The sequence below is a fragment of the Eleutherodactylus coqui genome, chromosome 12 (assembly GCF_035609145.1).
Source record: "Eleutherodactylus coqui strain aEleCoq1 chromosome 12, aEleCoq1.hap1, whole genome shotgun sequence".
NCBI lineage: Eukaryota > Metazoa > Chordata > Amphibia > Anura > Eleutherodactylidae > Eleutherodactylus > Eleutherodactylus coqui.
The window spans coordinates 38,973,470-38,991,366 of NC_089848.1; the positions used below are offsets into that span (position 1 = coordinate 38,973,470).

At 48.6% G+C, this 17,897-nt stretch overlaps 1 protein-coding gene across 2 annotated transcripts in view; it reads left to right on the plus strand.

Moving 5' to 3' along the window:
* Nucleotides 1-8,518: 8,518 nt before the first annotated feature.
* HUS1 (HUS1 checkpoint clamp component) overlaps nucleotides 8,519-17,897 on the plus strand; it is a 52,711-nt gene continuing 43,332 nt past the window's right edge. Inside the window, exon 1 of one of the 2 annotated variants that reach the window (XM_066585023.1) lies at nucleotides 8,519-8,644. Coding sequence is in view for 1 of the 2 variants with exons in the window: in XM_066585022.1 (XP_066441119.1) it covers nucleotides 8,787-8,838 (52 nt within the window). In the remaining variant the exon portion in view is untranslated. Of the gene's footprint in view, nucleotides 8,645-8,707; nucleotides 8,839-17,897 lie in introns of those variants that run through there. The other variant, XM_066585022.1, reaches the window with a different exon arrangement.

A 17,897-nucleotide genomic window follows, 5' to 3' on the forward strand; every position in this document is an offset into this window, starting at 1 on the left:
ACTTCGCTGCGTACAATGTCACCTTGACCTACAAAGTGCTTGTTTTTGTGCCTCTTGGTTTCCTTTTTCAACGTTGTACTAGTTTGAACGCGATTACTCTTTTTCCATTGAGTATTCTGGTTCAAAAGAGGGGAGGCATAGGTGATCTGGGTCATAGATGATCTAGGTGTTGTAGATCAGCTATTAGGTTTAAAAAAAATAAATAAATGAAATAAGATAAAAAGGAAATAAATGATTTTGTGCTACGAGATTCCGAGCCATGTGAAATAGAACATCAACACGATTATTTAGTACTAATACAGTAAGAAACTGCAGGTATGCAAACAGTTACCGGAATCTCTGTTGATAATGCATATGTTGAGCTTTTTGCAGATGGTACCAGGGTGAGGATTGACGACTCCACATCGGATATGCAGTGGTCACACAACAAGATGTCCTAGAAGCAGAAGCTCTGCCTCCGCATGTCTCAGCACAAGAAGCGGAACTGAAGGCCCTCACTGAGGCGAGTAGAGTGGCGAGAGGTAAGACGGCAACCCTTTACACTGACTCCTGGTATGCATTTGGCATAGCTCATGATTACGGCCCAATATGGAAGGCCAGACAGTTTTTTACCTTAGCAGGACAACCAATTGAGAATGGTGCAGCGGTGCAGAGTCTCATGGAGGCCCTACTTCTACCTGACAAAGTTGAGAGTTCGCACCGATTCCTACACTGGAGAAGCGAGAGGCGACACCCTCGCCGACAGCGCAGCAAAGGCAGCGGCCCTCAAGCCGTGGAAGAAAGATACTGACGGCATGAGTCAGTAGTAAAAACTTTGGACATTGACAAAATTTGGACTTTGATATGCTAAAGACTTTTACAGTTACAACCCAGCAAGGAAGGAAAGAATAAATGGACTAATATGGGAGCAGCAGAAACAGGACAGCATATGGTGAACAGTCAACAGCACTTGCCCACCACAGTTCCTGTATCCCATGATGGCCCAGCTGATGGACGGAAAGACCCACCAAGTAAAGCAGCAATGACGTCGACGCTTGAAAGAGGACGGGCGACTTCTGGGTTCTCTGTAGCTGCTGCATCATTTGTCCAGTTTAGCATGATCTATGCCATAGGTGAGTCAGGGCAGAAGTAAATTTGCCACAACACACTTGCCGGGACCACTCTACCCATTTCAGGGATTGCAAATTGACTACATTCAGCTCCCACTTGTTGGGAAGTATGAATACGTGTTTGTTGTTGTTGATGTCTTTGCAGGTTGGAGGCCGACCCTGTTACCAAGGCAAACAAGTAGGTAACCGCAAAGAAGCTCATGAACGAGGTAAACTGTGAATATGGGGTACCAGAAGTGATTCAGAGTCAGACAGAGGTATAAACTTCGCAGGTGAATGTAACTTGTCATGTCTGCTCTGGGTGTATCCCAGACCTTTTATATACTCTACCACCTTTAGAGTAGTGGAAAGGCGGAGAGACGTAGTGGCACGCTGAAAAGTAAGATAATTAAAAATGACGCCACTTTGGAAAGACTGCCATCCAATAGCCCTGTTCAGTGTTAGATATGAACCCAGGGGGGATCATACATTATCTCCCTACGAGATTGTTTGGGCTAGCCCCAAGGCTAGGTCGTTACTATCCTCAGTAGTTACAATTACAATCTGATGTGTTGACTAAATATGTGATTTCCGTTGTTAAAGAACTAACCAAAGCTTATGCACAGGTGTTCTCTTCCAGACTCAGAGGCAGACACTGGAACACATATCTTGCAGCCTGGGGATTGGGTGTGCGTCAAGAAGTTCCTCAGGAAACACCCTCTTGAGCCCCGATTTGATGGCCCCTACCAGGTGCTTCTGACTACTGCCACAGCTGTGAAACTAGCCGAAAGACTTACATGGATCCATGCTTCATACTGTAAGAAAGCTTCAGATCCGGGAGACCAGTCTTAGTTGTGCCAAGGACATTACTCTGGTTAGGGCTAGTGAGAGAGGAGGGTGGCAACTGGAATCCTTAGTCGGAAGAATATGAGGGTATGGTTACCTTCTGGTATAACTCGTCCAATGCACAAGTAGCCACATATTCCTTCGACTATTGTACTGTGGTCCCGTGTCTAGGCACAAGATCTCACCGCAGGCCAGTTTTAGCCCAGCTCAGCTGGTTATATGACTTATATACCCGGGGAATACAATATGTTTGCGCCACTGATAACGTCTGGGGAGAAGACTGCCGTTATTGGGGATTAGTGGGATGGAACGCAGGAACAGACTGGTCCTATAAACCGCGAAGTGCCTTAAATAAGAAAGATAAGAGCGGGAAATCCCTAATTAGTCGTATAACCCTCCTTGAGAATAATGACAGCAGGTATTGGAAGGCTGAACTTAGTATGTTGCTTGGTTTTAATGCAGTTTTTACACTAACCATGGGAGATCCAAGCCCGGGGGACTTACAGTCTGGGGACAAACGGGGGGACGGGAGGACAAATCCCTTAGGGAAGTTCAAAATAAGGGGTATGGTAGATGCACCCGAATGGAAGCCTTCACTTAGTCCCGTGCCCATAATTAACCCCCTCCGCCGTAAGATAAAGACCTTGACGAACATGATGATCATAGCCGACCCTACCTTTGAGGACACCTTGACAATAGCGACTGGCTACTCTGACCAGAATCTCTGGTTGGAGTTGATGAGGTACAATGCTAACAGGAGCAACAAGTCTAACTGTTGCGTGTGCGGTAGTGCCCGACTACACTCGGGGATGGTCCCCCTAAATCTCCCGGTAGATGCTGAAGAGTGGTTTATTAGTCTCTTCACGAACATTTCCGCTAATTACACTGTCCGTGAGAAGTGGAAGAAGGAATACTCTATAACTACTTAAGTGTTTTGCACCGGAGAGAGTATTACTGACTACCTTGGAAACTACACCTGCCAGGCAAATAGGCAGGGTGGAGGGAGATTTTTGGGGAACTCACTAACGGGTATTGCTCCTCCTACGGTACCATAGGAGGGGAATGGATGCAAAATCAGGTCCAGTCCTTAGGAGACGTTTACTGGCTTTGTGGAGACATGAGGTAGAGGACCCGCCTGGAGGGTAATTGGACAGGGGAGTGTGCCTTAGTAAAGCCCTTATGCTCCTCCACATCCTGTCAGACAGCATTGAGGATAATGAGGTTACCCCCAATAGTTAATTTATCTCGATCCAACTCAGTCTGTGTTTTGTGGTTATCCTGTCATGTTGGTCTATCCTTGTTTTCCGCATAGGTACGGCGGTTCCTTCCAGTCTTGTCACTAGGTAGTGTAGGGTCAGTGTCGGCAGCCTGGACGTGTCCACCTTTGGGGCTATCTCCAGGAGGGACATTGGTGTGGGTGAAGATTAGGGAGTCCCACGCCGTGCGTACCTGTGCACACTACTAGTATTGTAACATTATACTAGAGCGAGAAGAGAGACTCCTGGTGGTAGTTTTGATCTACACGTGTACATTGACGTCATAGGATAGCCAAGGGGGGTACCTGACGAGTTTTAAAAATTAGAGACCAAGTTAAAACTAGATTCGAGTCCATTTTCCTGATCATTAGGGTAAATAAAATGTTGACTGGATTAATTATGTTTATTATAATTAGCAGCGGTTTATAAATTATACTAGAGACGCCTTATAGGGACTAGTCGACCAATAGGACCCACCTCGACTATGACTTTTCAAAATAGAATGGCCTTAGATATGATTTTAGCTAAAAGGGGGAGTGTCTGTAAGATGATAGGGGAGACTTGTTGTACCTACATCCCCGACGACACGTGACCCGCGGGTAAAGACGCAGTTGCCTTTAAAGAAGCTGACCGCACTAACTGAAAAGAGCTAACCTTTGGGACCAGTACTCGCCATGGATGAGTGGGTGGTAAAGGATCCTGGCACAGACGGCGTCGCTGTTGTATGTGAACTGATTATCTTTTTCGTACTAGTCTGCTGTGTTATCCCCTGTGTCAGAGAGACCCGTGAAACTGATGCTGGAAAAGCCGCTCCCACAATGAGTTTGCAGGATGCATCCCCAGAAGGAGTGGACAAGTCCTACACCCCCTTGAAGACCCTAAATCGAACCTTCAACGCGCTCCGATTATAGGCTCACACGCAGAGAACTGTGAATATTTGACGGGAAGCGTTAGAGGATAGACATTTTAAGGGGGGATTGTGATAGACATGATGATTAGTCAGTGTAAAATGTCTATTGATTTGTACTAAACTAGATGTATTACGCAGCTGTAGTGACTTTAACTCTTAGAGGCTAATGACTGCATAATTTCATTATAGTAATTGCTGGACAATGGCATGGTGAAAAGATGTGTGTTTTGTGACTTCAGCCTAATGTGGAGCTCTGCTGCGTAAGGAAAGAGTTAAATCACAGTGTTATATGTTATTGCTTGTGTTCATCTTCAGTGTTCTCCCAGTCCTTCCCCATTCCCCACACAGAATCTTCTTCAACAAAGAGATACTTACTTTCAGTTTCAGTTTTGGCCACATGTTGATAAGAACAAAGGACAAATGAGACACACAGTGGACTTCAGAGAGGGGTGGGGGATTCTATATGATCCGACAAATGAGAATCCTATATGTTACTGATGTAATCTGTTGCACGCCCATTAAAGGGCAGGTGTTATGCTTTACAATAAAAGGGGCTGTCTGGGTGTTTCTCTCCAGAGAGCCATTTTGGATATGAGACTGATAGCTTGAGTCTGATCTGGTCGATGATGTGTGCACACTATACAATTTGGAAGCTACAAAATACCCCGAAACCTGCTGGAGAAAACCATATTCCAGCTCAGCATAATGCAGAGGCGTCGGAATAACGACTGGATAGAAAAATGAGTCTAGCTGCTGCATTTAGTATGGATTAGAGTGGAGCGAGTCTAGTGCGGGGAAGGCCGATGAGTAGCGAGTTGCAGTAGTCAAGCCGGGAGTGGATGAGGGCAACCACGAGTGCCTTTAGCGTGTCCGTGGTTAGGAACGGACGTATTTTAGCAATATTTCTGAGGTGCATGTGGCATGTTTGGGCCAGAGCTTGGATATGGGGGGCAAAGGAGAGGTCATAGTCCAGTGTGACCCCAAGTCATCGGGCATGCCGTCTGGGGGTTATGATGGTGCCAGACACTGTAATGGAGATGTTGAGGGGAGGTCAGTTAGAAGGTGGAAAGACAAGGAGGTCAGTTTTAGAGAGGTTTAGTTTGAGAAAAAGGGAGGACATAGTTTTAGAGACAGCGGACAGACAGACGGTGATATTTTGGAGGAATGGTCCAGAGATCTCATGAGAGGAGGTGTATAGTTGGGTGTCATCTGCGTAAAGATGGTATTGGAGGCCAAATTTGTGGATGGTTTGTCCAATTGGGGCAGTATAGATAGAGAAGAGAAGGGAAACAAGGACCGAGCCCTGGGGTACCCCAACAGCGAGAGGAAGTGGAGCAGAGATAGAACCAGCAAAGGAAACACTGAAAGAGCGGTCAGAGAGGTAGGAAGAGCACCAGGAGAGAGCAGTATCCTTTAGACCAATAGAGCGGAGCATAGTGAGAAGGACATTATGGTCGACAGTGTCAAATGCAGCAGACAGGTCAAGTAGCATTAGTAGGGAGTAGTCACCTCTCGACTTTGCAGTCATCAGGTCATTTGTTACTTTTGTAAGGGCAGTTTCGGTCGAGTGTAGAGAGCGGAAGCCAGACTGGAGGGATAAGAGATATATCCACAGTGTATGAGGTGAATTCGAGACGTATAAGGTGAACTTGAAACATATGAGGTGAATGATGTGTATCTGTGACGTATGAGGCGAATCCACAGTGTATAAGGTGAATCTGCAGCATTTGTGGTGAATTCGTAGTGTTTGAAGTGAATCCGCGACATGTGAAGTGAATTTGCAGCATATGAGGTGTATCTGTAATGTATGAGGTTAATCCACAGTGTTTGAGGTGAATCTGCAGTGTATCAGGTGAATCAGCAGCATATGAGGTGAATCTACAGAGTTTGAGGTGTATCTGTAATGTGTGAGGTGAATCTGCAGTGTATGAGGTGTACCCGTAACGTGTCTGGTGAATCTGCAGCATAAGAGATGTATCTGTGAAGTATGAGGTGAATCCGCAGTATATGAGGTGTATCTGTGACATATGAGGTGAATTTACAGTGTATGAGGTGTATCTGTGATATAAGAGGTGAATCGGCTGCGTATGAGGTGTATCTATGACGTATAAGGTGAATCCGTAGTGTATGAGGTGTATTTGTGATGCATGAGGTGAATTTGCAGTGTACGAGATGTATCTGTGACGTATGTGAATCTGCATTTTCGGAGGTGTATCTGAAACGTATGAGGTGAATCTGTGGGGTATAAGGTGTATCTTATACCCTGATGTAAGAAGTGAATCTGCAGTATTTGAGGTGAATCCACAGTATATGAGGTATACCTGATGTATGAGGTGAATATGCAGTGTATGAGATGTATCTGTGACGTATGAGGTGAATCCGCAGTGTATGATGTGCATCTGTGACGTGTGAGGTGCGGAGCATGGGAAAAATCTACTGCACGAGGTGTATCTGTGAGGTAGGAGGTGTATCTGCGACGTATGAGGTGAATCCCCAGTGTATGAGGCGAATCTGTGATGTATGAGGTGAATCGGTGATGTATGAGGTGAATCCACAGTGTATGAGGTAAATCTGTGATGTATGAGGTGAATCCACAGTGTATGAGGTGAATCCACAGTGTATGAGGTGAATCTGTGATGCAGGAGGTGAATCCACAGTGTATGAGGTGAATCTGTGATGTATGAGGTGAATCCACAGTGTATGAGGTGAATCTGTGATGTAGGAGGTGAATTCACAGTGTATGAAGTGAATCTGTGATGTATGAGATAAATCCGCAGTGTATGAGTTGAATCTGTGATGTATGAGGTGAATCCACAGTGTATAAGGTGAATCCACAGTGTATAAGGTGAATCCACAGTGTATGAGGTGAATCTGCATTAAGTTGAATCCGCACTATATGAAGTAAATTCGTAGTGTTTCGGGTGAATCAGCAGCGTATGAGATGTATCTGTGACGTATGAGGCGCACCGGCCGTGCATGAGGCGCACCGGCCGTGCTTGAGGCGCACCGGCCGTGCTTGAGGCGCACCGGCCGTGCTTGAGGCGCACCGGCCGTGCTTGAGGCGCACCGGCCGTGCTTGAGGCGCACCGGCAGCCGCTTTAGGTGTGTGAACGAGTCCTTGGAGGCACTGAAGGGATCAGTAACAGAAAAAGTAAACCAGAAAAAAAGTTATTAAAATATAAAAGTCGCAGACTGACCGCCATGTTAGGGCGGCGACACGAGCGTCACGTATAACCTAGTGCTCGGCCGGCACGTTGCAATGAGTTTTCACTACACACTTCATCTCCGGCTGTCGCTCAGCGACATGTATAATCTCCGTACATAACAATGCCAGTGTGTGAGTACAGCGCCAGTCGTGCCCCCATCACACCTCATACGATGTGAGTACAGCGCCGGCCGCGCCCCATCACACCTCATACGATGTGAGTACAGCGCCGGTCGCCCTCCATCACACCTCATACGATGTGAGTACAGCGCCGGCCGCGCCCCCCATCACACCTCATACGATGTGAGTACAGCGCCGGTCGCCCCCCATCACACCTCATACGATGTGAGTACAGCGCCGGTCGCCCCCCATCACACCTCATACGATGTGAGTACAGCGTCGGTCGCGCCCCCCATCACACCTCATACGATGTGAGTACAGCGCGGTCGGTCGCCCCCCCCCCCCCCCCATCACACCTCATACGATGTGAGTACAGCGCGGTCGCGCCCCCATCACACCTCATACGATGTGAGTACAGCGCGGTCGTGCCCCATCACACCTCATACGATGTGAGTACAGCGCCGGTCGCCCCCATCACACCTCATACGATGTGAGTACAGCGCCGGTCGCCCCCCCATCACACCTCATACGATGTGAGTACAGCACCGGTCGCCCCCATCACACCTCATACGATGGAACGCACTGCACTATTCTTAAGGCCGCCTGCAGACGAGCGGGTCGGATCCGGCAGTGAGAAATCTCGCCGCACGATCCGACCCCAGAGCCTGCAGGGACGAGCGCGTACTCACCCGCGCCTGGCGGCCCCGACTCTTTGATGTGCCGGCTGCCGCGCAGCCGGCGCATGCGCAGACCGGAGCCGGCGGCCAGGTGAGTGCGTGCCCCGCAGAAAATTAGAACATGCCGCGGTTTGTTTGCCGCGCGAGATTTCGCGCGGCCAAACCGCGGCCGTCTGCATAGGAGTGCGTATTGTAATGCACTCCTATGCAGACTTTCAGCGGCGGAAATCCCGCGGGAAATCCCGCGCCGGGATTTCCGCTCGTCTGCAGGCGGCCTAAATGCAATGGATATTCTTAGACGTGACGATATGAATGAGAATCCTCGTCCTGTCAGTGACTGCGGGCAACGCGTGGGGGCGCTGTTACACTGCAGGGAGCCCGGCCTCACAGGGATTATCACCATGGACAGACAGCACGACTGGCTGACAGCACGGGGCGGCGGCATCACTGTCACCTCCTCACATAACAGCTGTGCTAGAGAGAAGACACACACAGAGGCGGGAGCCGAGAGACAACATGGCGGCCCTCATCTCGTGCAGAGCGTATGTTTTGTACTCTCAGCCCCCACGATCCGTCCACTCCCCCCCCGGACGTCAGCGTGTACCACGTGACTGCGCGTTCCGCGCGGCATTGGTGACGTCACCAGGAATTGAAGCCGGTGCTTGGAGAACGCCCGGCAGCCTCATGCGGTTCCGCTGCAGGATAGTGGACGCCGGCTGCGTGAGCCACCTCACCCGTGTGTACCGCTGTGTGTTACTGCTGCTGTCCGCTAGCGCTCTCACACCCCACGTGGAGCTGTACCGTATATACTGTATGCAGGCAGCCTTATTGAGACATACCGTACATGCTGTAGGCAGGGAGCCTTAAGGAGATCTACCGTATATACTGCATACAGGGAGCCTTGATGTGCCATATATACTGTACATCAGGGACCCTAGTAGTTGTACCGTATATACTGTATGCAAGGAGCCTTAAGGAGATGTACCGTATATACTACATACAGGGAGCCTTAAAGGGGTTGTCCCGCGAAAGCAAGTGGGTCTATACACTTCTGTATGGCCATATTAATGCACTTTGTAATGTACATCGTGCATTAAATATGAGCCATACAGAAGTTATTCACTTACCTGTTCCGTTGCTAGCGTCCTCGTCTCCATGGTGCAGTCTAATTTCAGCGTCTAATCGCCCGATTAGACGCGCTTGCGCAGTCCGGTCTTCTCCCTTCTGAATGGGGCCGCTCGTGCCGGAGAGCTGCTCCTTGTAGCTCCGCCCCGTCACGCGTGCCGATTCCAGCCAATCAGAAGGCTGGAATCGGCAATGGAGCGCACAGAGCCCACGGTGCACCATGGGAGAAGACCCGCGGTGCATCGTGGGTGAAGATCCCGGCGGCCATCTTACTAAGGTAAGTAAGAAGTCGCCGGAGCGCGGGGATTCGGGTAAGTACTGGACGTTTTTTTTTTTATCCCTACATCGGGTTTGTCTCGCGCCGAACGGGGGGGCTATTGGAAAAAAAAAAACGTTTTGGCGCGGGACAACCCCTTTAAGGAGCTTTACCATATATACTGTACACCGGGGACCTTAGTAGATGTACCGTATATACTGTATGCAAGGAGCCTTAAGGAGATGTACCGTATATACTACATACAGGGAGCCTTATAGCGCTCTGTGGGCTCTTATGTCACTTTTGTCTCTTGTAGCGCTCTACAAGCTCTCTTATGTCACTTTTGTCTCTTGTAGCGCTCTACGGGCTCTCTTATGTCACTTCTGTCTCTTGTAGCACTCTGTGGGCTCTCTAATGTCACTTCTGTCTCTTGGAGCGCTCTGTGGCGTCTCTTATGTCCCTTCTGTCTCTTGTAGCAGTATACGGGCTCTCTTATGTTACTTCTGTCTCTTGTAGCAGTATACGGGCTCTCTTATGTCACTTCTGTCTGTTGGAGCGCTCTACAGGCTCTCTTATGTCACTTCTGTCTCTTGTAGCAGTATACGGGCTCTCTTATGTCACTTTGGTCTCTTGTAGCGCTCTGTGGGCTCTCTAATGTCACTTTGGTCTCTTGTAGCGCTCTACGGGCTCTCTTATGTCACTTCTGTCTCTTGTAGCGCTCTACGGGCTCTCTTATGTCACTTTTGTCTCTTGTAGCGCTCTACGGGCTCTCTTATGTCACTTCTGTCTCTTGTAGCGCTCTGTGGCATCTCTTATGTCACTTCTGTCTCTTGTAGCAGTATACGGGCTCTCTTATGTTACTTCTGTCTCTTGTAGCAGTATACGGGCTCTCTTATGTCACTTCTGTCTCTTGTAGCAGTATACGGGCTCTCTTATGTCACTTCTGTCTCTTGTAGCACTCTGTGGCGTCTCTTATGTCACTTCTGTCTCTTGTAGCAGTATACGGGCTCTCTTATGTCACTTCTGTCTCTTGTAGCGCTCTGTGGGCTCTCTTATGTCACTTCTGTCTCTTGTAGCGCTCTTTGGGCTCTCTTATGTCACTTCTGTCTCTTGTAGCGCTCTGTGGGCTCTCTTATGTCACTTCTGTCTCTTGTAGCGCTCTGTGGGCTCTCTTATGTCACTTCTGTCTGTTGGAGCGCTCTACAGGCTCTCTTATGTCCCTTCTGTCTCTTGTAGCGCTCTACAGGCTCTCTTATGTCCCTTCTGTCTCTTGTAGCAGTATACGGGCTCTCTTATGTCACTTCTGTCTCTTGTAGAGCTCTGTGGGCTCTCTTATGTCACTTCTGTCTCTTGTAGCGCTCTGTGGGCTCTCTTATGTCACTTCTGTCTCTTGTAGCGCTCTGTGGGCTCTCTTATGTCACTTCTGTCTGTTGGAGCGCTCTACAGGCTCTCTTATGTCCCTTCTGTCTCTTGTAGCGCTCTACAGGCTCTCTTATGTCCCTTCTGTCTCTTGTAGCGCTCTACAGGCTCTCTTATGTCACTTTTCTCTCTTGTAGCGCTCTGTGGGCTCTCTTATGTCACATCTGTCTGTTGGAGCGCTCTACAGGCTCTCTTATGTCCCTTCTGTCTCTTGTAGCACTCTACAGGCTCTCTTATGTCACTTCTGTCTGTTGGAGCGCTCTACAGGCTCTCTTATGTCCCTTCTGTCTCTTGTAGCACTCTACAGGCTCTCTTATGTCCCTTCTGTCTCTTGTAGCAGTATACGGGCTCTCTTATGTCCCTTCTGTCTCTTGTAGCGCTCTGTGGGCTCTCATGTCACTTCTGTCTCTTGTAGCGCTCTACGGGCTCTCATGTCACTTCTGTCTCTTGTAGCGCTCTGTGGGCTCTCTTATGTCCCTTCTGTCTCTTGGAGCGCTCTTATGTCCCTTTTGTCTCTTGGAGCGCTCTCATGTCACTTCTGTCTCTTGTAGTGCTCTGTGGGCTCTCTCGTGTCACTTCTGTCTGTTGGAGCGCTCTACAGGCTCTCTCGTATGTCACTTCTAGTTCTCTTCTGGCTCTTGTATTGATCTGTGTGTTATTAGTACATCACGGCTTCTGCTAAAGTCTCCATCCCGTTTTTACCGTGAAGTGGCGTAGTTTTGTGCCGCGCGCCTCTCTCCGCTGCGGCGCCTGATCTCACTGCCATCAGCTGGAAACTACTTCGAAAACAACAGTTTACAGTAAAAGCGCCGGCGGTTTTCAGCGCCGTTTTCAGTGAGCAGTGGTGATTGTTCTCAGTAAGAGAACCAAGTAATCTGGTAGATGTGATACATTGTGCTGGCTGACCTACAGGATCACCTTCTGAGCCGCAGGGAATTCTGTCTTTCTCCCTGTAATCGTGTGACGGTGAGATCTCATCCTGGCTCTCTGTTTTTGTCCTGTTTGTCTAACATAAAGCCCCCCAACAGGACATTTACTGCACAGGATCAGGTACAACATCAGACGTGGAACATGTGACCGTACCCCGGGATCTTATAGTCCTGCTGTATGTTGGGGATCTGTCAGAAACGCTCTTTTCTCCTTAGGGAGAGCAACTATAAACTAAGGAGAAAAGAGCGTTTCTGACCCCCGTCCCAGGCGTCTCACTAGCAAAGCCAGACTCCTACTGTACACTGATGATGGGCAATAACCCGGAAACAGCTGTATGTACATGGAGTCTGGCTTTGCTTGTAATTCCCGGTCATTGTAACAAGGCTTGTATAAAAAGTCTGACTTTGGCTTGAAGGAATGCTGCCTTTCAATAGGTGGCGCTGTGGAGGATCTATTCCATCTGCCTTATTTGGGGATCCGTATCCTGTCCACGGTCCATACATGTCAGCAGGACATACAGCTCCTTACATTACAGGGATCTTATAGTCCTGCTGTGTGTTGGCGATCTGTATCCTGTCTGCGGTCCGTACATGTCAGCAGGTCTTACAGCTCCTTACATTACAGGGATCTTATAGCCCTGCTGTATGTTGGGGTTATGTATCCTGTCCGCGGTCCGTACATGTCAGCAGGTCTTACAGCTCCTTACCTTACAGGGATCTTATAGTCTTGCTCTGTGTTGGGGTTATGTATCCTGTCTGCGGTCCGTACATGTCAGCAGGTCTTACAGCTCCTTACATTACAGGGATCTTATAGTCCTGCTGTGTGTTGGCGATCTGTATCCTGTCTGCGGTCCGTACATGTCAGCAGGTCTTACAGCTCCTTACATTACAGGGATCTTATAGTCTTGCTCTGTGTTGGGGATTTGTATCCTGTCCGCCGTCCGTACATGTCAGCAGGTCTTACAGCTCCTTACATTACAGGGATCTTATAGTCCTGCTGTGTGTTGGCGATCTGTATCCTGTCCGCGGTCCGTACACGTCAGCAGGTCTTACAGCTCCTTACATTAAAGGGGTTGTCCCGAGGCAGCAAGTGGGTCTATACACTTCTGCATGGCCATAATAATGCACTTTGTAATGTACATTGTGCATTAATTATGAGCCATACAGAAGTTATAAAAAGTTTTATACTTACCTGCTCCGTTGCTGGCGTCCTCGTCTCCATGGTGCCGACTAATTTTCGCCCTCCGATGGCCAAATTAGCCGCGCTTGCGCAGTCCGGGTCTTCTTCTTTTCTGAATGGGGCTCCGTGTAGCTCCGTGTAGCTCCGCCCCGTCACGTGCCGATTCCAGCCAATCAGGAGGCTGGAATCGGCAATGGACCGCACAGAAGCCCTGCGGTCCATGGAGACAGAGGATCCCGGCGGCCATCTTCAGCAGGTGAGTATGAAGACGCCGGACCGCCGGGATTCAGGTAAGCGCTGTGCGGGTTGTTTTTTTAACCCCTGCATCGGGGTTGTCTCGCGCCGAACGGGGGGGGGGGTTTAAAAAAAAAAAAACCCGTTTCGGCGCGGGACAACCCCTTTAAGGGATCTTATAGTCCTGCTGTGTGTTGGGGTTATGTATCCTGTCTGCGGTCCGTACATGTCAGCAGGTCTTACAGCTCCTTACCTTACAGGGATCTTATAGTCCTGCTGTGTGTTGGGGATTTGTATCCTGTCCGCGGTCCGTACCTGTCAGCAGGTCTTACAGCTCCTTACATTACAGGGATCTTATAGTCCTGCTGTGTGTTAGGGATCTGTATCCTGTCCGCGGTCCGTACATGTCAGCAGGTCTTGCAGCTCCTTACCTTACAGGGATCTCATAGTCCTGTTGTGTGTTGGGGATTTGTATCCTGTCCGCGGTCCGTACATGTCAGCAGGTCTTACAGCTCCTTACATTACAGGGATCTTATAGTCTTGCTGTGTGTTGGGGTAATGTATCCTGTCGGCGGTCCGTATATGTCTGCAGGTCTGACAGCTTCTTACATTACAGGGATCTTATAGTCCTGCTGTGTGTTTGGGTAATGTATCCTGTTGGCGGTCCTTACATGTCAGCAGGTCTTACAGCTCCTTACATTACAGGGATCTTATAGTCCTGCTGTGTGTTGGGGTTATGCATCCTGTCTGCGGTCCGTACATGTCAGCAGGTCTTGCAGCTCCTTACATTACAGGATCTTATAGTCCTGCTGTGTGTTGGGGATCTGTATCCTGTCCGCGGTTCGTACATGTCAGCAGGTCTTACAGCTCCTTACATTACAGGGATCTTATAGTCCTACTGTGTGCTGGGGTTATGTATCCCATCCGCGGTCCATACATGTCAGCAGGTCTTACAGCTCCTTACATTACAGGGATCTTATAGTCCTGCGGTGTGTTGGGGATCTGTATCCTGTCCGCGGTCCGTACATGTCAGCAGGTCTTACAGCTCCTCACATTACAGGGATCTTATAGTCCTGCTGTGTGTTAGGGATCTGTATCCTGTCCGCGGTCCGTACATGTCAGCAGGTCTTGCAGCTTCTTACATTACAGGATCTTATAGTCCTGCTGTGTGTTGGGGATCTGTATCCTGTCCGCGGTCCGTACATGTCAGCAGGTCTTACAGCTCCTTACATTACAGGGATCTTATAGTCCTGCTGTGTGTTGGGGTTATGTATCCTGTCGGCGGTCCGTACATGTCAGCAGGTCTTACAGCTCCTTACATTACAGGGATCTTATAGTCCTGCTGTGTGTTGGGGTTATGTATCCTGTCTGCGGTCCGTACATGTCAGCAGGTCTTACAGCTCCTTACATTACAGGGATCTTATAGTCCTGCAGTGTGTTGGGGATCTGTATCCTGTCTGCGGTCCGTACATGTCAGCAGGTCTTACAGCTCCTTACATTACAGGGATCTTATAGTCCTGCTGTGTGTTGGGGTAATGTATCCTGTCGGCGGTCCGTACATGTCAACAGGTCTTACAGCTCCTTACATTACAGGGATCTTATAGTCCTGCTGTGTGTTGGGGTTATGTATCCCATCCGCGGTCCGTATATGTCAGCAGGTCTTACAGCTCCTTACATTACAGGGATCTTATAGTCCTGCTGTGTGTTGGGGTTATGTATCCTGTCTGCGGTCCGTACATGTCAGCAGGTCTTACAGCTCCTTACATTACAGGGATCTTATAGTCCTGCAGTGTGTTGGGGATCTGTATCCTGTCTGCGGTCCGTACATGTCAGCAGGTCTTACAGCTCCTTACATTACAGGGATCTTATAGTCCTGCTGTGTGTTGGGGTAATGTATCCTGTCGGCGGTCCGTACATGTCAACAGGTCTTACAGCTCCTTACATTACAGGGATCTTATAGTCCTGCTGTGTGTTGGGGTTATGTATCCCATCCGCGGTCCGTATATGTCAGCAGGTCTTACAGCTCCTTACATTACAGGGATCTTATAGTCCTGCTGTGTGTTGGGGTTATGTATCCTGTCCGCGGTTCGTACATGTCAGCAGGTCTTACAGCTCCTTACCTTACAGGGATCTTATAGTCCTGCTGTGTGTTGAGGATTTGTATCCTGTCCGCGGTCCGTACATGTCAGCAGGTCTTACAGCTCCTTACATTACAGGGATCTTATAGTCCTGCTGTGTGTTGGGGTTATGTATCCTGTCTGCGGTCCGTACATGTCAGCAGGTCTTACAGCTCCTTACATTACAGGGATCTTATAGTCCTGCAGTGTGTTGGGGATCTGTATCCTGTCTGCGGTCCGTACATGTCAGCAGGTCTTACAGCTCCTTACATTACAGGGATCTTATAGTCCTGCTGTGTGTTGGGGATCCGTATCCTGTCTGCGGTCCGTACATGTCAGCAGGTCTTACAGCTCCTTACATTACAGGGATCTTATAGTCCTACTGTGTGTTGGGGATCTGTATCCTGTCGGCGGTCCGTACATGTCAGCAGGTCTTACAGCTCCTTACATTACAGGGATCTTATAGTCCTACTGTGTGTTGGGGATCTGTATCCTGTCGGAGGTCCGTACATGTCAGCAGGTTTTACAGCTCCTTACATTACAAGGATCTTATAGTCCTGCTGTGTGTTGGGGTTATGTATCCTGTCTGCGGTCCGTACATGTCAGCAGGTCTTACAGCTCCTTACATTACAGGGATAAGTTCCTTCTTGTGTGTCTCTGATTATAGAGTTCCTCAGACTTGGAGGTTCCTGTAACACAGAAGTGGAGGGTCCGTGTATACGGTGGTCAGACGGCCATCCTTGTGTAGGTATGATGGAGTTTCTCTGCAGTCCTCCTCAGTACCTCCAGATGTAGATTGTAGGTCACTACTAGAGGGACACGATTGTTTCCTTCCTTCTTCTTGTATTGGAATAGCTGGTTCCTGGGTCTCCTGGTGGCTCTGGTGATTTGGTCATCAGTTGAGGTTGGTCTGCAGGTTCCCTGATTTATAAATGTCCTTTTCAGATGGTGTAGATGTTCCTCTCTGTGGGTTGGAGCAGATCCAGTTGTATCTGATGGCCTGGCTGTAGATGATGGACTTTTTGATGTGTTTAGGATGGGAACTGTCCCATCTGATGTATGTTGGCCGATCAATCTTTTTCCAGTATAGAGACGTCTGTATTGAGTTGTTTTGAAATTTTTATGGTGGTGTCCAAAAAGTCGATTTCTGTATACGAGTAGCTTATGAATCTCTCATGGAATTTTATTAGCTCCTGTTTGGTGATGGTCCAGATGACTATGATGTCATCAATGTAGCAGAAGTAGGCCAATGGTTTGTTGGATCTGGAGGCCGGGAAGACACTCTCCAGTTCTGCCATAAAAAAGTTGGCATATTGCAGTGCCATTTTACTTTGCCAAAGGAGAAATAATTGTGTATGAGGATGAATCCTGTGAGTTGTAACATGGATTCAGAGGCGACCGCATTGGCCTCAAGGTGCGTCTGGCAGGCGGTCAGTCCATCCTCGTGCGGGATGTTAGAATATAAAGACTCCACATCCATGGTGGCCAGGATTGCGCCATCTGGGAGGGGACCTATGGTTGACAGTTTGTTCAGTAGATCCACGGTGTCTTGCAAGTAGCTGATTGTATTCCTCACAGGTGGTTTGAGGACACCTTCCACCCATCCTGAGATTCCTTCAGTGGGGGTCCCACACCGGAGATAATTGGCGTCCCTAGGTTGCCAGCTTTGTATAGTTTTGGAAGCCTATAGAATACTCCAACCTCGAGTCTTGTGGAGCCCACAGACAGGCTTCTGATGACCCTTCTCAATTCCCTCATATATTTCTGAGTCGGGTCTTGATCCATTTTGGTGTAGTATCTGGTGTCAGTCTGGTGTCCATCAGCTGTCTGTCTGCTTCTTTCTTGTAGTCTGATGTGTTCATGAGGACTATAGCACCACCCTTATACGCAGGCTTAATGGTGATCTCTTTGTTGTTTTTGAGTGCATAGATGGCCCTTCTTTCCCTTCTTGTCCATTATAGTAGATTGCATTTCATGTCTAAAAGAGTCTATATATTTGTCCAAGTGCGGTTGCGGCCAGTAGGGGGCGCCTAGTCAGACGTCTTCCTGGCTCCAAGTTCCTCCTGTATTTGGGTGCTTATAAACTCTGTCTCCTTTTTGTTATGGAGAAACTCTTTCACTCTTGGGGCGAATGCCCACGGCCGGATTATCGCTGCGGAATTCACAGCCAGACACCCGCCACGAATTCCACAGCAATAACAGTCCATAGACATGCTGTGGTAATCGATTCTCCCTGCCCATGAGTGGAAATCAACTGCTATTTTCCGCTCCCGGGGGATAATCGGTATAGGGATGTCTGTATTAAGTTGTTTGAAATTTTTATGGTGGTGTCTGAAAAGTTGATTTCTGTATATTCGGTGTGCAATTGATAAGGGCCAAGAGGGGCTGTAAAGGAATTAATATATGTAGCTTATCAAAAAATGAGTATATATATCAATCTATTTTAGCAAAATGAATATATTGCAGTATATTGTATGTGTAACAGAAGTCATGACTGTTTTAAGGAAGAAGCTTGTGGCTTTCTGTCTACACTGA